The sequence below is a fragment of the Pteropus medius genome, unplaced genomic scaffold (genome assembly GCF_902729225.1).
Source record: "Pteropus medius unplaced genomic scaffold, Ma_sr-lr_union100, whole genome shotgun sequence".
NCBI classification, from domain to species: Eukaryota; Metazoa; Chordata; class Mammalia; order Chiroptera; family Pteropodidae; genus Pteropus; species Pteropus medius.
The window spans coordinates 7819311-7847024 of record NW_024355008.1 but is presented as its reverse complement, the minus strand read 5'-3'; the positions used below and the strand labels follow the sequence as shown (position 1 = coordinate 7847024).

At 38.6% G+C, this 27714-nt stretch overlaps 1 protein-coding gene across 1 annotated transcript in view; it reads left to right on the top strand.

The window, feature by feature from the left end:
* The window catches only part of MYH15 (myosin heavy chain 15), a 123001-nt gene that overhangs the window by 73560 nt on the left and 21727 nt on the right, over positions 1-27714 (top strand). Inside the window, exons 28-34 of the mRNA XM_039856949.1 lie at positions 4586-4712; positions 9597-9715; positions 12196-12392; positions 15550-15899; positions 18107-18231; positions 21615-21730; positions 27408-27600. Of these exons, the coding sequence (XP_039712883.1) occupies positions 4586-4712; positions 9597-9715; positions 12196-12392; positions 15550-15899; positions 18107-18231; positions 21615-21730; positions 27408-27600 (1227 nt within the window). The remainder of the gene's footprint in view (positions 1-4585; positions 4713-9596; positions 9716-12195; positions 12393-15549; positions 15900-18106; positions 18232-21614; positions 21731-27407; positions 27601-27714) is intronic.

Below are 27714 nucleotides of genomic sequence, written 5' to 3'. Positions count from 1 at the left end.
CTTCAGGCAGCTGAGGTCAAGCAGAGCAAATGAGAGGAGGCTTGCTTTAGGTCAAGTGGAGAAAATAGTGCCAAATTCTTGTGAGCAGGATTTGTAAAGTTATCTAGGAAACAGACAAACCAACAGTAAAGCTTGGTTCTGGTGGACCATGGCCAGAAAAATATAGAATTTCTTCAGAGAGATTGAGTGGCTCCTAAAATGTTTAGCATTAATTCCCTTTAACAACAACACTGAGAAGAAATAAACAAGGTCACTCTGCTTTCCCTTCCTCTCCTTCTCTTCCCTATTCCTGCTGCCCCACTCCCAATATCTTAGAATATAAATCTTGTGAGGACTCAGGTCTGCTCATTCTCCACTGTCTCTGTTGTATTCTGCATTTTATACGGATTCTATCTTTAACTCAGCAAAGAAAACATTCTCTCTCCATGCCCTGTAGGCTTCAAATCAAGTGAGATCGTGGAAGACCTAACTCTTTCCATACTCTCTTGTTTATCCTCAGAAACGCTTCTGTTCCTGCACATTTTAGTAGGAAGTCATGCAATCCTAAAACTATTAATAGGTTCACCATAAATCCATACTAATTAGGTATGAATTTTATTCTTTCCAACTTCCTCTAAAATTTCATGGCTGCTCAGAAGTTCTGTATTCTTAAAACTTACTTTAAGTTTTATTTTAGAACAGTAACAAGATCCTTTTTCAGATTCTAATCCTGCCTTCTGAACCATCTTTTAAATAAATGATAAGACCTAACTGATAAGAACAAGAGCATTTAGTAAAACTTCTCTCTTCACCTTATGTTATATTTTTCTTTTCATGCATCCATTTTTCTTCTTGACCCAAAAAATAAAATATTTTTCCACATAACTCTTATTCATCCATTCAAAAAAATCCAAGATAAACTAAAATAAAGGCTTTTCCTCAGGTGCCAGTGATTGGATTTTGAGAGGAAAACAGTTTGTCCATATCTATCTTAATCTGTCTCCTTGACTAAAGAATAGTATTTCTACTTACGTATGGATGTATCACAAATTATCCCAAAACCTTGTAGCTTAAAACAATAATTTATTATTATCTCTCTTGGTTCTGGAGGTAGATAGGCTTAACTAAGATGATGGTTGAGACTGGAGTCATCTGAGGGTTTATTCGCTCACATGTCTGGCCCCTGCCCTTGGATAGCTAGAACAGCCAGGGCCTGGTAGGAAATCTTTCTCCATGTGACTTTTCCATGTGTCTTGGGCTTGCTCACAGCATGGGAGCCATGGGAGAGTTGGACTCCTTACATGTCAATTCAAGGCACTAAAACCAAGTATGTATTCTAAGAGACCAAGGCAGAAAGTGCAAAGATTCTTGTGAGGGAGCCTTACAATGCAGTGAATGACTTCATGCGACTCCCATCAGTTACAAGTCACAATGTGGCTCACTGGGAGGCTGTCTTGGAGATTACCTCCCACAAGTGGGCATATAACCTCACTACCTCCAGACTCTTTTAACCCCTGCAATGTCTTTTATTTCCCCCACTTAAAAAAAAAAAAGTATTCCTTTAAATTGTTCTTTCAAAGGTAAATAACGATTTCTTTTTCTCAAATCAGCATGTCACCTTCTCCTGAAGCTGGTGTTTCTTTTGGACATTTCTGTAACTAGTACCCTGTTTCTTCTCATAACCCATGCTCTAAGCCTATACTTCATTACTTGTTTCCTCTCTTGTTCTTTGCTTTCCAGTCAATTATTACAGCAGGTCAATTCTGCTGTGATTTACAGCTTTCCATTTCACTCCCTCTCACATGCAGCGATTTCATTACTTTTTAACTGGACTATTGCAGGAATTTCCTTTTCTGCTTCTGGTTTTCCTTTTTCCAATCCATCCTATACCATATCCATATTAACATTTCTAGACATGGCTTTATCGAATCATATCCCTGCTTAGAAGTGAACTCCAAACTTCTGCCTTTTCCAAACTAAATGTGCCTTTTCCAAACCAAACTTTTTCCCTGAAATGCTCAATTTCAACTTCTCACATTAAAATTTATTTGTTTCTGAATTCCTACAGCACTCTTGTACTGCTGCATTATATAGTCTTTTAAACTTTGCTTAAATAGAAAGCATCTCGAAGGCAGAAACTAGGTCTTATTTTACTCATGTTTACTACATGCTTTTGCATGGTCTGTCACTAAATTATTAGCATTAATTTTTACACATGCCTCTTGGGAATTCTGTGACTCATAGGTTCAGTGACTTGTCCAAGGTCACACAATCGTATGGAAGACATGGGCCTTCACTCTAAATCCCGTGTGTATCTCTGGGTAACCACATTCTGTTATTGCCTTAAACATTTGTTGGTAGGATAAATAGATTCTTCACTCTCATAGGCATATACATGATGCTGAACTTTTTCTTGAACTGTTTACTTTATCTTATTCTGCATTATAATGCCAGAAATGCCATTATTCAATGGTACATTGGAAACGGAAGCATTTTCAAAAGCATATTGTGCTGACAGATAGGCCTGGGGAAATTTAGAAGCTATAGGCAATCTCACAATTATTTTGATCATTTTGAATTCCCATTGGTTCCTGCATTTCTGGGAGGCAGCATTCTTATGCATCATTTTAAGAACAAGCTTTAAGGTTAATGTAGTTTATTCCATTAACCTCTTCTTTCCTGGTGTCGAAATTTAGTATCCATCTTTATGCTTAGGTTCGAAGTTCTTTAGAAGGTACACCCACTTTGAATGTTATGTTTCTATAGAGGCCACCTTTAGATGGACAAGCCCATTGTCATTTTCAGATCCTGCTTATGAAAACACTTTGTAAATTGAAAACACTTTACCAGTGGTTAGCAGTGCCCATGGATACCTACCATTTGAAACTATGCCTAAGAGCAAGTGCCTTTTCTGTCTGCCCAGGTGTCTGCCTACACTGCAGATATGCACAACCTAGCTGGGCTTTACCACACAGGCATCTCTTGAAAATGGGATTCTCTGGCTCCTTCATTTGCCACTTCCACACACCATTGACTAGGTTATCTTATAGAGAGCTGTATTTCCACCCTAAGCAAACAGGTGCCTAGTGTAGCATATTCAGGGCCATAAACAGAAATGCCACTTCTCACACCTGGATGTGTTTCTCCTGGCTCAGTTAATGAATCATTTGTTATTGGAGACAAAGTAAGAATGGTTCACAGTCATCATATTTTTATCCAGCTTCCTCTGGGACCCAGGATTCATGACAATTTACACAAACTAGGACATCAGTTTCCTACTTCATATAACAGATGCTTAGGAATATAGTATTTTGACCTTTTTCTTTTTTGCATCTGCACAGGCAGTTATCAGTTCAAACTCTAATTCTAAAACTTACTAGCTGTGTAAATTTGAGCAAGGTATTTAGCTTCTCTAACACTTTTCACATTCATAAAACAAAGTCAGTGTGAACTCTTAAGGGATACTGTAAGGAAAGCAACGACGGTTTCAACTTTCAAAAGTGAGAACTAACATATTCAATATTCCAAATATAATTCTAAATTTCAGACCATCTAAACATGATTACATTCATCACTAGTACAGATTTCTTCTGATAGCTTTGGAGAGTGTGGATAATTGAGTGTGCTTGGCATTAACATTGATGCTCTAAATTATGTGATGCTCATGGCTGGTCATGGAATCTCTGCCAGGTCTGGTTTTACAAACAACAGCAAGCCTGGGTGTGCTATAGAACATCTGTGAGCTAAAACTATACAACTTTCCTCATTAGCCTCCAAATGGGCATGCACCTGATTCGGCTCTTCACTTATTTGCTAATATATGGATAATAGCCCAACCAAGTTAAAAAAAAAAAGTTTAGGAGTTGGGATTTATAAAGAAAGCTTGACTGTGACCTCTAAGTAAACTTTAGTGAGTGTGATGGCCAACCTTTCATGAAAATCTGCAAAATTTGAGTGTCTTAGACATTTATTAATTCCCTACTTTGTGTCAAGCACTTATTTGGCCTTGGAGATATAAGTGATTGCTGCTCAGATCCATCTACTTTCTCCTGTCCTGCTTGGCCAGCCCTTTGGATATCCTTCCTTCTTCTTTCACCTGCTCCCACCTTTCCCTCTCCTCCTTATGCATTTACCCCCTTGTTTATTGAGCTACTAGTATGTACTAGGCATTATTGTAGACACTTGAGCTATATCTGTGATCAAGCAGAATATTTACCTTCATGAAACTTATATTCTAGTGGTAGAGAAAGATAGTTAAATATGTAATATAATTTCAGGAAGCGATTATGTGCTTCATCAATGTTTGACATGTCCCCTTCAGAAAAACAAAGAATTCTGGAGAGGGTCCTAATACACAGAGAGTTGGATTTCTCTGTTGATACCTGTAGTCTGAGAAGTTTGGTCCTCTTAGAGGCCCAGACCATAAATTTATTGTGCTTGCTTAAATTAGAAGATGTGGTTTCCCAATGCTGGCTGTGGTCTTCAGGGAAGAATAGAGCACAGTGGTCTTAGAAATCTCTCTCCTCTCCTCTCCTCTCCCTCCTTATGCAGTTAATTCAGCATGGATTCTATGAGCCATGTGCAACCTTTCTTTCTCAACTCATAGGCTAATACTGAGAAACTCTGTAGTCTGTATAAAGAGCGCTTGACAGAAGCAAGTGTAAAACTAGATGAAGTGACTCAGTTGGTGAATGACCTGACAGCCCAGAAGACAAAGCTGTGGAGTGAGAATGGTAAGTAAGCATGCTGCTTCATTTGTGAATGAGCCTCAATCCCAACGCACTGGTGGGGGGACAGAGGAGATAATGAACCAACCACTGAGTCTGAGTAGGCATTTAGAAATTCTCAGGGACGAATGAAGCCTCTGATACACCCTTGTCAACACACAGGCTCTTGTTTGGGAAGGATTACCTCTGTGCAACTTTGGGAGGCCCTGCCTATCTCTCTTCTATGTAGGGGAAAACCAAGATGCAGTTGGCTGAAGCAACACTCAAGATCAAAAGATGGTAGGGGGCTGTCTACACAGTCTACAAGACATGACATTTTATAATGTCTACCTCCTTGAAATTGAAACAGGCATTTTTTCTCATTTTTAAAAATAAACCCATGCTCTTTTTTTTTTTTTTTTTTTAATTATACTCAGTAAAAACCATAGTGTTTACAATGGCCTGCGAGGGCCACATGATTGGGCCCCTTATTACCTCTTTGACTTCTTCTACTCCTTTTCCTTCTCTCATTTCCCTTGGCCACACTGACTTCTTTGTTATTGTTTTGAACACACCAGGCACACTGCCACCCTGGGGGAAGTTAGGATATGCCTTATTGGGAAGGTGACATTTGAGCACTCCCCGCTGCTTTCTCTATGAGCTTCTTTTTCATAGTAATTAATACCTTAAAACAAACTACATACGTGACATAATAAATATGATTGTCTCCATCTGCCAGAATTTAAGCTTCATAAAGTAGAGGTCTTTGTTTTATTCACTCATGTGTGTCAGTTATCTAGAACAATACCTGCTCCTTGATGCTGCTCCACAAATATTTGATAAATAAAAGTAGAAAATGTCCCATGGTTTACTTTCTATTATCAACCACTATTTATAGCTATGTGTTTAGGGGGTTCACTTTTTTGTTGTTGTATTTTTTCAATCTTTTATATCTTGGCAATTGTCAACATAAGAAACATCCAAACCTGTAAGGAATCTTCATGAGTTTATTTGAGCCATACTGATAATTGCCAGGAAGCAAAATCTCAACAGACTGAGAAAACGCTCTGGAGAATGGCGGTTTTGTAGCTTATTTTATACATTAGAATAATAGAAGGAGATGTAAGGAGGGTTACATGAAATCCACTAGTGGTAGATTAAAGGGGTGGGAGAGAGCAAAGTGGGTACTGGATTAAAAGCAAAATGGAGAGATACTTCTTTTACTTTGGTGAGTACAGGGTAGTTAACATTTATAGGACAGAGAGATGGTATGCGGGTAGCAAGAGAACCATGAGAGGTTCTGTGGTCTCCTGCTCTGGTGCTTGTGCCCTGAGGGGTCTGGAAAAGAAGATTACTCCGATGTTCCGAGGGTCTGTTATCTTAGATACTAAAAGGCAATAAATAGGCTCCCTTAAGGTAAAGACTTACCTTTGTCAAGGAAGCTATATGCCTAGGATGTGACTACCTGCCATGACCCACTTTTAGTTAGGAATTTTTATTTTCAACCATCCTATGTGGTTACTTTTGGTCTCAGTTTGTAAGGCTCAAAATGCAGGCCTATTTTGAGCTTGTCACGTTTAGAATGTGGCCCCTTTTTTGTTCATATAATCTATCTGGGGTTTTTCTTTGTCAGTTTGTTATAAGCTTTTTTATGTCTTGCATATATTCAGTCACTTACAATGGCTTTTTCTAATCAAACATAAGAATCAAGTTTACTTAATCTTGCTCTGTAACTTATTTCTCTGCTATGAACAGTATGTAGCTAGATGTTTGCCTGTAATTAGAATTATTTTTAGTAATATATTTCCAGAGAGGGAATTCCTAAGTCAATGGAAATAATATGTTCTTGATGTCCAGAGGTGCTCACTTTAAAAAGAGAAAAGATCATTTGAATTGTGTAACAACCTCTGCAAGTGGATACCTCTGTTTCTAGATGCAAAATCTAGAGTCAAGGTTAAATTAAAATGAACTGGCAAAATTACAAATCTAGAAATCTAGAAAAGTATTTTTGGTTTTAGCAGGGCCATTGAATAGGATTCTTCCTATGCTGGCAACAGAATATATGACACTTGGCCTTGTTACAAAATCCCCTTTTGCGATGTAGTCTGTGTGCGGACTCCATAGTCCAGAGAAAAGACTGGAGAATCCCTGTATATATCTGGCCCTGAAGGAAGTATCGAATGAAATTTGTTTTGATAGGCATTGCCTACCTCTCCCTAATTATTGGTATTAATTTTCTACTCACTCTTTTGATGAGAAAATTGGCAGTTAAGTAAGTGAAATGAAAGTGGGTCTGAGATGATAATTCTGCTTAGAATGCAGAAACTTTTCCTTCCTTTAATTCTTATTTTTACCTTTTGGCTTTTGGGTGAATTAAATTGTAAGTACTGCATATACCTATCCAAACCTCCTCTCTCCTTACTGGGTCTATGCTCCAGGTTTTTTTGCTGCTTTTTTGCTACTGCCACCAAAGTTTTTTCCTCATCCCCTGCCTTGTCAATTTATCATATTCTGCTTTCAAAGGAGACTAAGAGTAAATGTGATCAGTTAAGCCATGTTAAATGGGTTCTGGTTCTGTAATATAGGTGACATGTCAGTCTCAACCCCCTAAAGGACTGGCATTTCTTCAGAATCCTTTTAAATATAATGTTTTCACCCAGAGATTTTGAACGTTTGGCTCACAGACTTCCAGTGGTTGTCAAAACCCTTTCAGGGGGACTAGAGGTTAATTATATTATTAATTATAATTCTAAGATGCTGTTGTCTTTTTTTATTCTTTTGTCATGTGTATTGATGGTGCAAAAGCAGTAGTGATGAAAACTGCTTAAGCATTATCACAAGTTGAGGCAGTAGCAACACACTATACCAGTAATCCTTATATTTACCAATACATACTCAGTTTTTAAAAGTCAGTTTTACTTAAGAACATCCTTAATGAAACAATAAAAATTAATTTTATTACATTGTGACCTCGAGTGTATATCTTTTTAATATTCTGTGTGACACAAACGGAAGAATACATAAAGCACTTCTGTTTCATACTGAAGTAAGATGTGTGATTAAGTTCTGAGCTGAGCTAGCAGTTTTTGCAGAGTATCACATTTACTTGAAAGAACGATTGGCAAACTATGCTTATTCAGGCTTAGTTATTTGGCAGATATTTTCTCAAAGATAAAGTGAGCCTGTTATGTCAAGGAAATAACTGACAACATTTGTTGCCAATAATAAAATTGGAGCTTTTAGGTAAAAATTAGATTTTAAAAAACATACATGCCATCATGAGCTTGAGCCCTCAAGTCTTAAAGACTTTTTTGATGAGACTCATGGTGATGTTAACAAATATGATTTTTTATATTGTGTAATGAAACGTGTCAACATTTGGAAGATCCGCATAATTTGGTGAACACATTTTTCAAATCACTACTGCATGATGTTGTAAAATCGTGTGGGTAAAAGATCCACTCAAAGTTTAAGGTATACTCATGAATTTTCATGTAACAGAGTAAAGTTCATTGATATGGTTTATTCCATATTTCAAGTAACCCTTAAGAAACTTCTGTTTACTGAGCTTTGGTGTAGCATCAAATATGATCACAAATTATCTGAAAAGACTATGGAAATATATCTCCCTTTTTCAACTACATATCAGTGACAGGCTGAATTTTCTTCATATGCTTCAGCGAAAGTCATATATTACTATAGATTGATATCAGAAGCAAATATGAGAATCCAGCTGTCTTTTATTAAGTCAGAGTTGTTTTTTTTTTTTTCTTTTCTAAGTATAAATGTCATTTTCCTCCCTAATGTTTTTTGGTTTTGGAAAATATAGGTTTTTCCCTAAAAAATGTTAATGTTAACACATGAACATAGCATTAAGGTTCTTATTACTATTTTAAAATCAACTGATAGATATTTTAAATTCTTTTAAATTCTAATACACTGTTACTATAAAACCCACATAAATAAAATCTCTCTGAGGTCTTCAGTAATTTTTAAGCATATAAAGTGTTCCTGAGACCAAAAAGATTGAGAATTGCTACTTTAGCTCACACAGGTGCTTCCTTATAATGCTGAGAGTTTTAGAACTTGTTGTAGTAAGAGAGATAGGGGTCATAAATATTTGGATCTTTATTGTTACACTAATTGCACTATAGAAGCAACTTCTTTGCCCAGAATTGGCTCAGCTTTTAGTACCATTTCTAATAACCAAGGCATTTCTGTCCTATTATTAATGAAATAAGCTAATGAGCAAGGGTAGACTAGAGTATAATAGAATTTCCCCTTCTCATGGTCACATTCTCTACTATTTAATGACTACTTATAATATTTATTTAGCAATTAGTCTACAAAATACATTCACACTCATTTAATTTTCATTAACAGTCTTTTATTGTTATCCTCATTTTATAAATAAGGCCAAGAAGTATAATTATCTAAAAATTATATAGTCAGAAATTGATAGAGCCACACTTAATAAACATGGCATAGAAGAAAGAATGTGCTCTTGAAATACCTCCACCAATTACTGGCTGTGCATGTTGTTATCTCAATCATATTAAGCTGCCCTGTTTCTCCATTTGCAAAGTGGGTAGTCTAATATCAACGTTATCAAGGAGTTATGGGAATTAAAATAGATGATATGCACAAAATACCTACTGCATAGAACATTCTCAATAAGTGGTAGCTAATATTTTCTGTTATCAACTCATACTTATTACTAAAAATCAGTTCTTTGTTAGGGCTCTCTTGTGAGTCCTGGGAAGGATCATTGCCATGGTTTTGCTAGTAACTGGACTCTCAAACTCTTTCTAAATATCAGAAATATGTGGGTAAGAGTCATTCTGGTTGCCCTGGAGGAGGCAGTGTGTGAGGAAGACCATGAGTGACTGACTTTGTGAAATCTTTATGTAGGTGAGTTCCTTAGGAAGCTGGAAGAAAAGGAGGCTCTGATAAACCAACTTTCCAGGGAGAAGAGCACTTTCACTCGGCAAATTGAAGAACTGAATGGGCAACTGAAAGAGGAGACCAAAGTAATGCATTTATTATTTCTCACCTGTAGCTTGACCGTATGTTAAAAAGTGCTTGGTGGGTCAGCCTGAATATCTTCTCATGTAAAAGAAGAGGGGAGAGTGCTCTAGAAGTTATGGGAAAACTTGTTGGAACTTATATGTGCTGGAAAAGACTCTGATCACTGAAGGATCTTTTTCAGTGCTTCATATTGCTTCTTTCGTTTGTCAGGTTTAGAGCAAGCAAAGGATGCTGCTTCCACTTTGCACTACTACCAGAACAGAAAGTCAGGAAGGCTCTTCATGAATCTTTGATTTTGAATTTCACCAGTGGAATTAAACAAAAGACCAGAATGAAATCAATTTTGAATTTCACCAGTGGAATTAAACAAAAGACCAGAATGAAATCAATATTACTTTCAAACTGTTAATAAGTTATAGATATTAGTAATTTCTTCCTAAGAGAAAATATAATGTTGCTAGTGACCCTAGTAAAAGTGATTCCTTAAGGTGAAAGCATAGTGACTAACGTGAAAGATGAATTCTTTGAGCTCTTATATTTCAAGCCAATTCTTAGTTTGTCTTTAACACATCTTGTGGCTAAGACCCCGCAGTACATCACTTATATATAATCTTACTGCAAAGGCATCTACTCTGAGGGTGAAGATCATTGAGTCTTCAGACTTCTGTTTTTAAATATTTTATTTTATTCTCTCTACTTACCTTATTTTCCATATTATATATAAACTTAAAATTACAACCATGGTTTATGCATCAAATATCATGCTAAATACTTCTCTCATATTGTCTCAATCTTCATATGTCTTATATAGCAGCCAGAAAGCATGTCTTATAAAGCATGAAGAAACCAAACTCTGAGACGACAAATAACTTGCCCAAGGTTATACAGCTAGTAGTAGACTGTGAAGGAATTTAAGCAGGTAGTGAGATGATTTGATTTATATTTTAGAACATCATTCTGGCGGCCTTCCCAGTGGCTTCCAATTGGCTTACAAGGCCCCCTTGCTCAGTTTCCAGCCTCCTCCTGTGACCTTACCTCGTGCATCTGCTTCCCTCATTTACTCCCCTCTAGTCACCATGGCCTCCTCTCTGCCTTTTAAAAAGCCACCATCATTTCTGCCCTAGGACTTTTGTAGCTGCTATTCCCACTGCTTGAAGGCCCTTCCTTTCCCAAGGTCTTTGGGGATGATGAGAGGGAAACAAACATTCTACATCGTGTCAGTCTGTTTTATTGTCTTACTGCTGTTAGCTATTTTATTTATTAATTTGCTTACATGTTTTCTTTTGTATCTGCTCACTCTTTTTTGTCTCTTTAGGGCAAAGACTTTCTCCTTGTCCCTTTTACTTCTCAAACACTAATGCCTAGAACAAGTGCTCAAAAAATATATATTAAATAAGGCAAAGGGTTCAGATCAGAAGCCAAATTAATCAGGTTCCAAAACCTGCACCCTTCTCAGGGTCATGTTGTATTGTTACTCCTCATTCGCCATCCAAGGGTATCTGGCTGAGGCTGCTGTCAACTACCTCATGCTCTCAGAGCTGCATCTACCAAAGAATATGCCTTTTTTCTAATTTGCACAAAAGACACATGAGCAGTGGCAGAGAGACCTTGGTTCTTCCCACTAGACTAGATCATTTCTTAGGAATTATGTCGCTAGGTTAACCAGACTACCATGTAAGTGTTAAAAATGTTCACTTAACCCATCTCTGCTGTCCAGTAAATATGGTAGTCACTGCTACAATACAGGTACCTATCTGAATTTAAATGAATGTTAATTAAAATTTAATAAAATTTTGGCCACACATTGTACTGGGGACATTGTGAGTATTCATGACTAGTTTTGGCCACACATTGTACTGGGGACATTGTGAGTATTCATGACTAGTGGTTACCACATTGCACAGTGTACATGTAGGATGTTTTCATCACTAAAGAAAGCTCTATTGGATGATGCTCTGTTAACGTGATGAGATAAAGTTCTCAGACTGACTTGTGAAAGAAAAAGATTTTGTTTTCCTCATCAATGGAATGAAAAGGCTAGACTAAATCTCAGTGGTCCTTTCTAGTCCAAACAAGATCTGAATCTTATATATTACTAAATATGAATCGTATTGCCTGAACAATAGTGAATGTCCTCCTTGCTACCCTTGCATTCTTCAATATTCTGTTGCCTGAACAATAGTGAATGTCCCCCTTGCTACCCTTGCATTCTTCAATATTCTATTGTTGAAGCCCACATAGTCAGGCTGGCATTTCCCAAAACAGAATTTTCTTTCCTGTTTTAAAAGCAGCAATTAGATACTCGATTCTTTCTCATCTTGTCCCAAATTCTCTTCCTGGTATTATCTTACTTGGTTCAGGTTTGCTTAAATTTGTGGCAGGCTGTTATTAACCTTATCCTAAAAAGAAAAAAAAAAAAAGTCACCTCCGAGACTTTGTTGTTAATGGTGCCTTTTTCCAATGTATGTTGTGTCCCATATAGTCACAGAGTGCCCTGGCACAGGCCCTGCGGTCAGCCAAGCATGACTATGACCTTCTACGAGAGCAATATGAGGAAGAACATGAGGCCAAGGCTGAGTTGCTCCGGGCCCTCTCCAAAGGCAGTGCTGAGGTGGTTCAGTGGAGAATGAAGTATGAAGATGACACCATCCAGAGAACTGAAGACTTGGAAGATGCTAAGTGAGTAGGGCAAGGCTACCCTGAACTGGAGTTAGTTACATAGAGAAGTATGAGAATAGTGACCTTGTCTTTAAAGCCTCATGCGTGTATTTAACAAATACTTGCCAAGTACATGAACAAGCCCAGGACCTAAGCTGAAAAGTCACCACTGGCAAGAAGGACATGCTCTAGTAGGGTTAAATAAAAATTATAACACAAAATGATAAAGGCTACAGTGAGGTTGTAAAAAGGCTCTTTCTAGTGGCACAAAGGACGTCTTCATAGAAGATGCGACTTTGAGATATAGTTTGAAAATGGGCTGGAACTTAAAACCCTATATTTTATTTGGAACGCCAAAATAATTGAGTCCATGTACGTACGGGTCTCCATACATTAAAATCATTGTGTCCCTAGCGTACAACTCGTAGGCTACAAAGTAGTCTGTGGAGATGGACAGGAATGGTTGGAAACATGTTAGGATCATGCTTTATGGGACAGAGGTTTCTTTGAAAAGAAATCACCTTTAGAATACCTCTAGGGTTAGAATATCAGTTTTATAGCTAACACTACATAGAGGCTTTAGAAGTTCTCAGAAACTACAGAAGTTTGGGGCCCCAAAGAATCATGACTTGGTACCAGTATGTAGCACTGTAGCATTTTTCTCAGAGATCGAAGGACTGTGTATCTTTGAGAGAAAATGTCAAACTAACTCCAGCTTATAATCATTAAAGATTTACTCAAAAGAATGTGTCCCTGGCTTGGTAGCTTGGCAAAAATTGAGGGCAGATTAATACATTTCTTTTTAGCTTCCACCAAAGATATTGTTTTTTAGTTCTTCACTTAAATCTTTGAGATGTATTGCTGCGCAGTTGTTGAACGGCTGCTGTATTCTGTCCCAAAATGGGTACCAAGTGATCCATCTCTATAGCCACAGCAACTTAAAAAGGGCTTTGGGATGACAGATACAAAAATGCCTGCAGTAGATGTTTTACAAACTATGGACCACAGAAAATTAGGGCTTTCAATTGAAATGGCTCTTCATATTCAAAATAAGGCATTTGCTTCCAAAATAAGATTTTTTTGTTCTTCTAATGATTAAAGAATTTGAGTGAAAGTGCCCACCAGTCATTCTGTTTGATGGTCTTTTTTGAGGGGTAGAAAAGATGGAAAGTATATAAACTACTTTATGACCACATGGATTTATTGGAACTAACAAATTGTTCTGTTGTACATGACAACTAAAGAAAAATAATTGCCAAGCACGGTAATATCCGAATACTATTTTTGCTTTAAATTTAGTTAAACATTGATTAAATAAAGCATTGTCTTTATTATGTTTTCTCTCTAAATCACCTCAGGGAGGTAGAACAGCAGAAAAATTTTAGGATTCTATTTTTTTTTTTTCATTAGAAATTTGAGGATCTGTCTGCTTTGGTTTCCAGGCTCAGGTTCATATGGGTTAGTTTACTGGAGTCTAGCTCACCTGAGACCCAGTTTACTGCTTCCGAGTTCTACGTGCCCCAAGGATAGAGATGCAGTTTCTTAATCTCCCATAGTCCATTGGATATTTTAGACAACTAAGTAGATACTTATGGTTGGCAAGTCGAGGAGCAAAATGGTAGCAGTATTAAATGTAGAACAACAACATCAGTGAAATGAGGGTGACCAACTTGTCCAGTTTATCTTGGATGAGCTTGATTTTAGTCCTGTGCCCTGGTGAAACCTCTTTAATTCCAGGCAAACCAGCATGGTTGGTCACCCAAAGTAGAATTCCTATTTTCTGGTACCAATGTAGCATTTCTAAAATAGTGAAAACACATGTAATTATTTTATAAGACTCCTCTTTTAGGTGGGGTGAAACATCAGAATCTCCTGTCTTTTTTTTTTTTTTTAGCTTTATTGAGATAGAATTGACATATAACATTGTATAAGTTTAAGATGCACAATGTGATGAGTTGATACATGTACATATTGTGAAATCTTTGCTCCAATATGGTTAGTTAACACATCCTTTACCCCATGTAATTATCTTTTGTTGTTGTTACGGTGAGAACATTAAAGCTTTACTCTCATAGCAACTTCCAAGTATATAATATGGTACCATTAAGTATAGTCATCATGTGGTACATCAGAACCTCCTAACAGTTAAGAAAAAATGAATGAAAGACATGAAGTGACTATTTAGAAAGCTAGTAAGTAAAGAGTAGTCATTAGAGCCCGGCTTCTTCCTGGATGCTGAACACACACTGGTTTCTTGCAGGATTCCACCAAAGGGGCTATGTGCCCACATTGCTCTGTTGGTTTAGTTGTGTGGCATATGTGAATTCCCGAGGAACTTCTTCTGTTTAATAACAGTAAATTGGAAAAAGCTGTGGTACACACAGTACTTTTTACCTAAGACTTGTGATGCATGACTAAGAATGGCACTGCCAGTGTCCCTGCAGGAGATGTGAGCAGGAGAACACGTTTCATCCATTAGAAAGCCCAAAAGCGCTGTATTGTGAGGGCGGTGGAAGCGGCACTTTAATAAACCACTCCATTTCAGGGAATGTAGATGGGGGCTAAGTACCTCCTAAGAGTAGTGAGACCTATTATATGAGCATAACGATGGGATGGATTTGTGTGTATGAGGTGGAAAAAACATTCAAAGAAAATTTTGGCATGTTTAGGAGCCACATGATAAGAGGGAGAGAGAATGAGCAGGAAAGAGCCAAAGAATGTTCCTGGGAAGCAGCGTAGCCAAGGAGCTCTTTAGAGACTAGCTGTGCCTAAGGATTCTTAACAGTTGCTTACTGTTGTTGGGGTATTCAGTACAATCTTTCTCTTTCTCTCATTTCTTACGAAGTCATCAATAAAGCCTAATTGCTTATTTGAAGTTTAAAGTAAGAAAATACATACAGGGATTCAGAGATCCTGAAGTCCAGGTTGGTGAAGTGAAGTGTAGGAGAAGATAAAGGACCTGTAAACACAGGAGCCAGGGTATGATGGCCAGTAGATAACTGGGTTCTATAGGCCCAAGGAGGTCATTATCAGCCATGAGCTGCTTTTGCTTTATACTGTTAAGCTGACATCAGGGGCCACCCTATTTTGCACCCAAGCACTGTCTTTAATCAAGGACACACTGGATGAGCTCTTGAAGACTGAAGCTTCACTTGCTCTTTGGGTCTCCCCTTCTCAGGAAGAAGCTGGCAATTAGGTTGCAGGAGGCTGCTGAAGCTGTGGGGGAGGCCAACGCCAGAAATGCCTCCTTGGAGAGGGCCAGGCACCACCTGCAGCTTGAGCTTGGGGACGCCCTGTCGGACCTTGGAAAGTCCCGCTCCATGGCAGCTGCGCTGGACCAGAAGCAGCAGCACTTTGACAAGTGCCTGGACGATTGGAGGCAGAGGCATGAGGAGTCTCAGATGATGCTGGACGCCTCTCAGAAGGAGGCCCGGGCCCTCAGCACCGAGCTCCTCAAGCTCAGGAACGCCTTCGAGGAGAGCACCATGAACCAGGAGACCCTCCAGAGGGAGAACAAGAACCTCCAAGGTACTCTGAGCCAGGCTTGGACTGGAGCAGGAGCTAGAAGCCCAGAGAGAGCCCCAGCTTCAAGGGCGAGGCTGTCCTTCGTGGGCATGGTTCCACTCAGGTGTTAACTTTTCCATTTTTAATACTTAAAAATAAGTTACTAAAGATATTATTTTTATGAAATTCTAAAAATGAGACTATCTTTCTATCTTTAGCCCCAATTCCACTCTGTGAAGGAAGCCACCATTAAGAATTTCTCTATATCCATGACCTTACCAAGACTTACCATGCATATATCATTGCATGGATTTTTTAAACTCAAATTACATGTTCTTCTACGCCATTTATTTTTCTATTTCTCAATATGTTTTCTAATTTAACAAATACTAAATGCTAGGCATTGTTTTATATACAACTATTCGTTGTTTAATACTCAGAACAATCCTACATGTTAATTTCCTTATCTATAAAATGCAGATCAATATTGAGTCATGTAAGGTCAAGAACTTATCCAAAATCACAACAGATAAGTAGCAAATCTGAGGCTTGAGTCGAGCCAGCTTGATTCTGGCATGTACACACTGAGCTATGACACTATAACTACTGAGCTATGACACTTTCCCATGTGCTCTGTGATTCTTTGCATGCCTATGCATGGAGACTTACCACGTGTTTGTTAATAGCTGCATCGTGTTTTATAATAAGGATGATTAACACTTATTTAAGTAGACCTTATTCATTTTAGATATGATTTTTCACAATTATAAATAATCTTATATTGTACATCTCTGTACATAATTCGTGGACATGTAAAAATATTTTAGGATTGAGTCCTAGAAATGAAATTGCTGGGTTAAAGGAATGAATTTTTAAATTTTGAGACACTGCCAAGCAGCTCTTCAAAGGGGCTGCCGACTTACACCATCACCTACAGTGATGTGCGTGAAAACTCTAAGGTGCCCTGGGAGCGAATTCATTACTATTGGAGCCATAAATAAAACTTGTTTTCTATGTTGACCTACACAGTCCACGATCAGGTCACTGAATGGGCATGTGAGAGGTGCTGGAACAGTGGTTAGAAAACATTAGCTGCATCTGAATCCCCTGGAGGGCTTGTTAAAACACAGTTGGCTGGGCCTCATCCTTAGAGTTTCTGACTCAGTAGGTACAGGAGGGTGTCTGAGAATTTGCATTGCTAACAAGTTCCGATGTGAGGCCAGTGCTGCTGGTCTGGGGACCACACTTGGCCTGGGATGGGACTTGGGCAGAGGTCTTTTTCAAAAGCTCTCCAAGTGATTCTAAGGTGTGGTCCCATTGGAGAACCACTAACCTGAGTTTTCTCCTGGGAACCCCTCTTCTGGAGAGGACTTACAGGGAAGGATTTATTATTCACATGATAATTACCATCTAACATGTTTCTTTTTGTAACTTAAAAATTCTTGTCATGTCACACCACAGCCCGCGATCTCTGAACCAGGAGGGCAGGCAAGCTCTTGAGCTCATTCTACTGCCTCTGGACTGTAGCTAATTCCCAGAGCTGCTTGGCCCTAATCTGCACCTCTTAGGTCCCTGAGGTTTCCTTCCCGAAGAGGCGAAACAGTATCAAGTGGTGGATATGGCAATAGCAATATCAAGTGGTGGAGGTTTTGTCACTTATGGATGCCATACTCTCTGTCAAAGGCTTGTGTTTATGAGAGTTACCCACAAACCCTCAAGTGCTTGAGCTCCCTCAGGATCTTTGGTCTATCTGTGCACATTGCATTGGTTTCTGGCAGACAATGACCCAGTTTATGCTTAAGTTCCTATCCTGTTACTGAGCGGCAGCTGACAAAACAGCAACCACTGGTAGTGATAGCTAAGCTCTTACCCTGAAAGTGTAAGGATTCCAGGTCTGTGTTTTGGAGCACCGCCAGGTAGAATCTGGCATGGCTCTGGAGAGCAGGACCATCATGTAAAGTTGTGCAGGTTGTTCACTGCACAATCCTCTAAAAGGCACCATCCTCACCAGTTGCTGTAGGCAACTTTCTGACAGATGACAAAATATGTTGAAGAGATGCCTTTGTCTAATTCAAAGCCCCATGTGTGCCAGTGGTGGCCTTGCCATTCGTTTACCAAGGATGGCATGACCACAGTCCCAGTGGAACTCTGGGAATAGTCTGTTGTGCTTGATATCATGCACCTGAGACCGGTTCCTTTCACTAACTTTGCTTTTTTTTCTCCCTTTCCAGAAGAGATTTCTAATCTGACGAATCAGGTGAGAGAAGGAAAAAAGAACCTAAGTGAAATGGAAACGGTCAAGAAACAGATTGAACAAGAGAAGACTGAAGTCCAGGTGGCACTGGAAGAAGCAGAGGTATTTAACCTTCAGGGAGCAAAGAAGATTTTTCTTGTGACAGAACAGAAGATCTGCATTCTAGTAATAACAACAATAACACAGTGATATTTATTCCTGTTAACTACATGCTAGGCACTATGTCAAGTGCTTGTTATGCATTATTTTATGTAATCACCCTAGCAAACTATTGTCTCTTTTTACAAATGAGGAAATTGAGGCTAATAGAGTAGGATAAGCAATAGTGGACACAAATTTCCTGGTTGTAATGCAAACAAGAACCCAGGAACCATGTTTACTTGTTCACCAATTTATCCCTAGTGCCTAGACCTTCACTACTCAAAATGTGGCCCAAGGACCAGCTGCACAGGCGTCACCAGGGAGCTTGTTAGAAATTTAGACTCTTGGGCCTTTCCTTAGCTCTGTGGAATCAGAATCTGCATTTTAACAAGATCCCTTGGTGTTTCATATTCACATTAACATTTGAGAGAAGCAGTGGCCTAGAACACTGCCTTGTGTAGGAGAGATTCAATAAGTATTTGTTGAATGTTAAATGAATAAACATCTTCATACTTCCTCCTCTCTGAGCAATCGGTCAAAACACTTTATTTTACCAAAAAAACAAACAAACAAACAAACAAAAAAACACTTTAGGTAATTTGTTTTTTGAAAGCTCATCTTTGTGCAGGTTGTTTAACAGGAGTGTTTTCAGTGTTAAATGGTTTAAAAGTTCAGGAAAAAATCTCAGATTTTATCCCTAGGTTTTTGCTAGTGGTTGAAAACCCTTTTGCCAAAGAGGACAAAACTTAAAAGGAAGTCATCCTCTCACACTCATTAAGTAGTTAACAAGCTCTGCAAAACCTCTTTTCTCACAGCTAAACTTCATTTTCTTGACCCACCCTTTGAATGAGCACCCAGTCACATTAAAATGCAGCCCTACCCACTTACCCTCCAATAGAGAAAATGATTTTTAAAAGGCACAGCAGTCAGTTTTAGACAGGGCCTTTTGGAAGTGTGATAATGCAAAACTAGACTCCAAAGGACTGCTTTATGCTGAGCAGTGTCTGTTAAATTTATCTCATCACTACGTTTTTGTAAGAAGCCATGCCCATATTACCCTGCATGTAGAGCAGTCGAGTGGACACTGCTCTTGCCTTTTTATGCATAATTATTTTCCAAGGTGTGGACAATAAGGGGGCCACACACTAAATTTGACAAACTCAAGGGAGGCCTGAATGGCAAGCCTTACAAACTCAGAGTCTGAAAGTTACCACATAGGATGGTGTGAACATAAAAACTCCTAACCTAAAAGCAGCTCATGGCAGGTAGTCAAGACTTAGGCCTGTAGCTTCCTTGACAAAGGTCAATCTTTTCCTCAAGGAAGCCTGTCTGTTGTCTTTTAACATCTAAAAAATCTTAGAGTAATCTTTTTAAAACTAATCAGGGTACAACACCAGAGCATGAGACCACAGAACCCCTCATGGTTATCTTATTTCTCACATACCATCTCTATGTGCTATAAATGTTAATTGTTAACTCTTCTTTACCCACCGATGTAAAAGAAGTGTATGTCTCTCCGTTTTACTTTTCATTCAATCCCAGAGATTTCCTCGCTTTGCTTTCTCCTGCCCCCTTAATCTGTCACCAAAGGATTTCATGTAACCCTCCCCATGTTTCCTCCTTTTATGCTAATGTAGAAAATAAGCTGCAAGATCACCATTCTCTAGAGCATTTTCTCAATCTATTGTCAGCAATTGTCAGTGTGGCTCAAATAAACTCATAAAAACCCCCTACAGGTTTGGACTTTTCTTATAGCGACAGAGTTCTACATTTTATATAGAATCCTTTCTTAGCAGTGTGGTGGTCCTTGTAAAATTGGTAAACCTTGTTTCATATATTTATTCCTTTTGGTTCTCTGGCCATCCTAGGTAAGACTTTCCAAAGCTACCACCTTAACCCAGAGAAGTAACTCCTATGATAGAAATTTCAAGCACCATGACAACCTAATGAGATATGATTGGGCATGGATGGTTTTAGTCTTGAATACCATGTAGACATCTTCGTATGTTAAATTGACTAGCGCAACAAAGGTGAGACTAAGGCTATAGCGCACATACCATTTAGCACCACTAGATGGCATTCTATTCGAATTTTCTCAAGTTTTGTCTTCAGCCGTATCCGTAAATACTTCATCAACTTGGACATCTATTTGTAAAATTCAGTTATTTATTTTCCTGGGTGAGCCTTTATGAGAAACTTTATCAGATTATTTTTGAAGTCACAAAACTCAAATTATCCCAGGTCACCTTCTCAAAGATTTACTTTCTCAGTGCAATCTGGAAGGTGAGAGGTGACAGTTTCCCCTGAAGGAAGGAAGGGTGCTGTTCCCTAAGAGAAAATTGTTATCCAAGCATTTGACTTTGATTTATTTTCTTTTATATTGAAAGTAGTGTTGAGAGAACAGCAGCGAAGCCTTAAGCCATATTAAAATTTCCAACATCTTTATTTTTATTTTGAAATTGCTACTCAGTTTTTATTTTTGGTATGTACTAAGCACTCCTCAAAAGTGGCTACTATGAAAATTACTCCTGCCCTCAGGATTGTCTGTCAATTGTTAACTGACCAATAGATTGTCAGTCACTCCTTATGCCCTTCATAAATATCCTCTTCAGTATCCTCCAAGTGTTTGTTTTTGTTCTATATAAATTTTATCTTTGAAACAGGCTTTAAAAATTTAATCAAAGCTACAATTTTAAACTTGACTCATCTTTATAATAACCTTTGCAGTAATTGCCTTATATTTAAATATTCAAAGGGGCAGGAGATCACCCTACCTGTCAAAGTAATCCATTTGATGTAGCAGTAATAATTATGGTGATAATGGCTCACACTGAGTGTTACACATCAAGTACATCCTAAATTCCTTTATTCTCCATATGACAGTATTGGGGCACTGTCCTGTTTCTTGCTCTTTGAATGCTTTCAACTTTTTCCATGATATCCAGAACTGAAAGATTCCATGTGGAATTATCACCTTCCTTGTTCTAGCTTTGATACTTTCATTGATTCATCCCAAAGATAGAATTAATTAGAAAAAGTCAAGAGTAATAAATTAAAAAGTTTAGAGATAGACAAGATTGAGATTTTCTACTTTAAAAAGGTTTTAGAACTCTAGTCCTTGAACTATAGCTGAAAACCCTAAGAATGTCAAAGTTATAAGTGACATGACAAATAAAAGTAATCACTTGTCTCTCATCCTGTTCCCATCTTCAGGGACCTGATTTGAACTTAGATTTCTCCCAGCAAATCTAAAGAAAGCTACATTAGTGACATACATTTTGAGAAGAAAAAAAAGTTTGTCTCAAAGTGGACTTAATTTAGTGCTTTTTATTTATGTATTTCAGGGAGCTCTGGAACGTAATGAAAGCAAGATTCTTCGTTTCCAGTTTGAACTCTCGGAAACCAAAAAAGAACTTGAAAGAAAGCTTTCAGAGAAAGATGAAGAAATAGAAAATTTTAGGTATTTAAGATTATTTTGATAAGCAACTTTTGTGTATTTTAAAACTCTTGACTGAACAGAACTCGTTGTGTTTGACTACTTTTATGACCTCTCTTGGAATATTATCAAAGAAACTTAGTCTAAGCTTACACTAGAATCATTCTAGTAAGCTCACCACTGTTACTATTAAGGAATACCTTTACATATTTACTGTCAATTTTTATGATTTCAAAAAAATATTTGAGCAGCTTCTACTCTAATACAAGACTCAAAAAAGACATACACAAAGCATAACTGTATGTACAATTACTGTGTATATTGTCTGGGTCTTTGTATAAAAAATTTCTTGGGAATTCAACAAACAGGTAATGCTAAATAGTAGAGGAAAAGAATTAAATATGATGTTGTACATTAAAATTAATGTCAGATCAGAGTGACGTTTTCACATACCCCCTGCCTGTTCCTGTAGCCACTTGTCCGGGGAGGAGCAAGCCAAGAGCTAAGCTGCTTATTGAATCTCCGTTGAAGCAGCTGAGTCTTAATAGTCAGGAAACTGAATGAGACAGGACTCATGGGTGGCAGGATCTTTTCTGAGCTTCATCATTACAAGCCGATGACTAGACATTCCACTTCTTAGCTTCTCAGCGAAGCAAGGGGGTAAAAGCAGCCGTATACATGTCACAGAAGGTGGCAAGGAAGATCAGAAAGCTGATGTTGGCAAAAGACTTCACACTCTGTAGATCAAAGGCACAATTATAAACACATGGAATTAACCATGATTATATTACCTATCTGAGCTGTTCTCTTAAGTCAATGCCATATGTTAGCAAGGAAAATCATTTGAGTCTGAGGTTCAGTTGGCAACTCGCTTGAAATGTGTTTGTTAATTTTTAAAAACCCTGTTAACATGTACAATCAAACTGGCCTATTTCTCATAGTCCATTTTCAGACAAAACTCCCACAGGGGTCATTTTTTTAATGAGGATGTCAGCCAAATTTGGCCCTCTGTGTGCTTTGAGTTTTCTTTGCTCTCACTCACTGGCAGTTTCCTCTCTAGGACTGACTGTGGTGATGAATTCTGGTCTACTTAAGAGCCTCTGAGTCAGTGTCTAAAAAAATTTTTTTTGATGAAGGGCAAAAACATTGGGCCTTGATATTTGCCCTACTTCCTTCCATGAGGAACAAAAATAAATGTCTCCTTGTGCAGTTAAAAAAAAAAAAACATTTCAGGTAACGTCAAATCTGTGTCTATTAATAAACCCAGCTAAGGAAAAATGAATCCTCAGAGAGTCTGCATCTCATCAGGTACATCTGAATGTCGTAGAGCTGTTCACCAATTATAATAATCTTAGTGCAAAGGAAGCCAGAGATCCAAACAGCTAGGGCTGGAGAAGAAAGAACGGAAGACTAGACAGGAGCTGTTGAAGGGGCTGAAAAAAGAAGAGGCGGGCTGGAAGGAGGGGTGAGCTATTCACAAGTTTTAGTTAATGATTCATAATCACTATAATAGGTACATCCGGACAGGAGAAATGAGCATATCTTACAAAATATCACAAATAGCATCCCAAACCCTTTAGATGTGAGTGTTCTGTATGAGTGCAGATTGTATCAGAATGCCTTGATTTAATCCACTGGTATAATCTGACTTCAGGGCTAAGAGAAGAAGGGATCTTAAGGAAACTAAATAGAATGCCCAGAAAATTCAAGCAAAGCATAAGATTTTAAGCAATCAAGGACAAGCCAGGTAAATTATAGAACTCAAGGGAAATATTGCCTGAGGGCAAGATGAAGTTCAAGGGCGTATGTCCACATAAACCATGGGAAACTCTACAGAAACTGAAGGGGGTATGAGAGACAAGACCCAGGAACCTGAAGAGATCACAAAAGCTGGAGAGACTCAGAGGCAAAGGCAAAACTTTGACAGTGTTGCAAGATGGGCAACTCACTCAACTCATTCACTGAGCTCACGCTTCCATTCGGTGAAGACTAATCCTGAGTGAGGCAGGCCTGGAGGCCTACTGGTAGTGAAAAGTGTGAACAGCTGGTATGTGTGTCATATGTTTCACTTGTTCAACAGATAACAGATATCTGAGTACATAATGTTTGCCAGACACTGTGCCTGCTATTCTAGCCAAGGCTTTCTAAACTTTTATGGATAAGAACATTTTTTTTTTTCTAATTTCTACAAATGTTATAGTTAGCATAGCTAGAGGTAGGGGAGGTGACAGTGTAGTCATTGATGGAAGAAAAGGAAGAGCTTTGGTGGCTGGCTTTGATCCTTTCCATCCTAGACATAAGAGAGGAAGACTGACATCAGTGGCCAGCTTAAAGACTGTCTGGTGGCCATAAGTCCCATGTAAGTCAAGTCCTAGCACAAGACCCAAGACTGAGTTAAAAACAAGTTGGTCAGATACGTCCTGAATCTTTGGGAATCATCAGTTTTATTTCTCCCAACTCAGGGTATTTAAGGAAATGCTGAAATATGTGAGGTTTTTCTCCTTGGCCTAGGCCAGGGTGCACCTGGCCTATATTCTACTCTCCCAGACATATGCAGAAAGGTGCTATAGAAGGAGCTTTAGGGAATGAGGTACTGAAATTCTTTATCAAAATACATTTATTTGCTTTCGTTTGCTCACCTGTAGAAGAGTTAGGCAAACTCTTTCTGTATTAGGTCAGATAGCAAATGTTTCTGGATTTGTACGCCATCGGGGCTGTGTCACAACTACTCAGATCTGCAGTTGTAACTTGAAAGCTGCCATAGACATTGGAAATAAAATAGGCATGGCCAGATTTGGCCCACAGCCCATGGTATGCCTACCCCTGGCCTGTACCTCAGTTATATAACAATGTTCCATCATCTTTTTCTTCCATACAGTCCACTTCTCTGAACTCAGTAAGATCAGGTTTTGTCACGTGGTCTTAATTTGCGTGCATCATATAACTTAATTTCTTTTATTGTCCCAGTTTCTGCCAGAAGAATATGTTTAAATCTCTTCTCATTTCTAACTAAAGTATTTTAGTGTGCCTTCAAGAAGTAGGATCTCAAATTCAGACATGATATTTAGTTAGCAAAATATCTTGTTAATCATTTTAAAGCCAAATCATGTGTATTGGAATTAAGAAACATCTTATATTTCTCTGATGTAGATGAGCAGTATTGCAAGAGAAAAAAAAAGGACCTACTGCATTGACTGTATAGCTTTTTCAAGTTTTCAGGTTTTTTTGTTTTGTTTTGTTTTTGTTTTTTTTTTTGGTTTTTTACATTTGGTTTCTCAAATTGTATTTCATATTTCAGGAGGGAAATTCTTACTACATTGCCATGGCCCTGAGTGCTTCATTTTCCTTAAAAAATGTATTTGGGGGAGTTTTCATTTTAAAGATATCTTGACGCTGCATGAATTGTGTTGATTGTCTAGCAGCCATTCTCTAGGTCTGTATCATATCCGAGCCTCTTAAACCTCAGTGCTTCTATGTGTCGAGAGGCACTCATGAAGTTTCATAAACAACTGTGGGAAAAGGACAGTTTGAAACATTCGGTTGGTCTACTTAAGTAGAATGTATCTCTGTACAGAGGATTTTGACACCGGACTAGCGATGCTTTAGTTTTCCTGTGTAAGAGGAGTCAGCAGTGGCAAAAATGAGTTTCCCCAATGTAACACAGAGAAATGTCTTAAAGCTTTTAGTGATGTCGAGTGTGTGTGTCCTTGTAGGACTTATGGGCTAGGGCTGCCATAGCAAAGTGCAGACAAGGTAGCTTAAACAACAGAAATTTATTTTCTCACACTTCTGACAGTCGGAAGTACAAGGTCGAAGTATCAGCAAATTTGTTTTCTCCTGAGGCCTCCTCTCTTCTTGGCTTACAGATGGCTACTCACTTGCTGTGTCTTCCCAGGGTCCTTTCTGTGTTTGTGCATCCCTGGTGTCTTTGTGTGTGTTCAAATGTCTTCCTTTTATAACGATACCAGTCAGATTGGATTAGAGCCCACACTAACGGCCTCGGCCTCATTTTTACCTTACTCACCTCTTCAAAAAGTTCTATCTGCAAATACATTCACATTCTGAGGTATTAGAAGTTAGGACTTCACCATATAAATTTGGGTGTGGAAAGTAAGGTGGACACATTCAGCCCATTACAGTCTCTATTAATTTTATATGCTGGCATCCCTATAGGATTCTGATCTGGAAACTGAACAAAGGCCAGGACCCAAGGATAGGCATGAGAGGCTGACCTCAGCTCATGGGGGCCAGGGGCATGGGGTTCGTAGAGGAGAGGTGCTAGGTCTGGGCTCTGGAACCAGGAAGTGTTATTTCTCATATGTTTCCATAACTACTTCTGAGACCTACCCCCAGCTATGGGGAGAAAAGTGGACATGGAAAGTGATGCTTCCACCTGTTACCCAGTCAGAAACTCTGACCACACTTCTGCTTCCCTGCAGGCTGTATGCCTTCCCAATTGGCCTTAGAGCTCAGGACAAAAACTCAAAAACAATTCAATGTGGAACCTAATTCTGACACAAGATAAATATGTTTTTACTGTTTGTGCTGATAGGCTCTATGAGGAAGAATATCTGTCTAGCACTAAGAATGTTTGTCTTATCTGTCCAGCACTAGGCCCTGTTTCACAGGGTGGGCTTAACAGAGCGTGTATTAGTTATAGCAGTTAATCTGTCCTGACTCACCCACCAAATCTTGATGGCTTAAACTATCAAAGTTTGTTTTTTTGTTTGTTCATTTTATTTATTTTTGCTCTATGTCAGAGTGCAGTGTGGGGTAGGGATGGAGAGCAGGCCACTATTCTTCAAAATCATTCCCATGTTTCTCCCATCTTGTGATACCATGATTTCCATATGTGGCCACCAAGTTTGCCATAGATGGGGAAGAGAGAATACAGAATCACAGAAGTAAAAAATTTGTACTGGCAAGGCTTATAAACATTTCTTCCCGTAGTCCATTGATCAGAATTCAGCTACATATCCCCAAGCTCATTGTAAGAGTGAGGAAATGATTGCCGTGGGATCCTTGAGTTTTTCATTGCCTTCCTGAATAAACATCTATTATCTAAGCATCTGTCACTTTGTCATTGTGAAGGAATATTGAAGTAATTCACTACCACACAGCAGCTGGTTTCCTCAGCTAATCCTTGGTTGTGCTTGCAAACTCCTAGAGAAAGATAACCATGCTGTTCTAGGGAGCTGAGCGTCTGCAGGCCATTAGAACTGTGTTGCTGGAGTCCAGGACTTATTCCAAACGGGGTGGTTCTTTCTTGCCTTGTTCAGACACTTTCTATCATTGAAAATGTTTAAATATTATGGCTGTCTTGAAAAGCATCCTTCCTTCACCCTTAGCCATTCTAGAAAATCCTGATATTTGCTCCAGACTTCCCCTTAGGGGGTGTCAGATAAGGATAGGGGGTGTCAGATAAGTCTGCCCCACAAGAACCTCAAAAAAAGTTCTGCTACTTCCCCAGGAAGCTGTTCTGGGAATCTTAGTCTTTTATGATGGCGTATGCTAACTAACCGACCCCTTCAATCTCTGTGTTTTTAAAATGAAAATCTTTTAGACTCGTTTTGTTAATTATCCAGAATTTTTCTTGAATTTTAATGTTTTTCTGTTTCCTAAACTGTTATGTACACAGCAGGTAACCTTCCCTAATTTGGGTGCATGATTTTTTTCCCCTTGAATGTTATCCTAAAATTAGGAGGAACCAGCAGTATGCTATTGACTCCCTGCAGTCCAGTCTAGATTCTGAAACCAAGAGCAGAATTGAGGCTACGAGGCTGATGAAGAGCATGGAAGGGAACCTCGGTGAGATGGGACTCCAGCTGAGCACTGCCAACCAACGGGTGTCAGAGGCAACAAAGTCCCTGAATCAACTTCAAACTCAAATCAAGGTACAGTTGACTCCTGAACAACGTAGATTTGAACTGCACGGGTCCACTTATACATCAGTTTTTTTCCAACAAATACTGTAATATATTTTCTCTTGTGATTTTCTGAATAACATT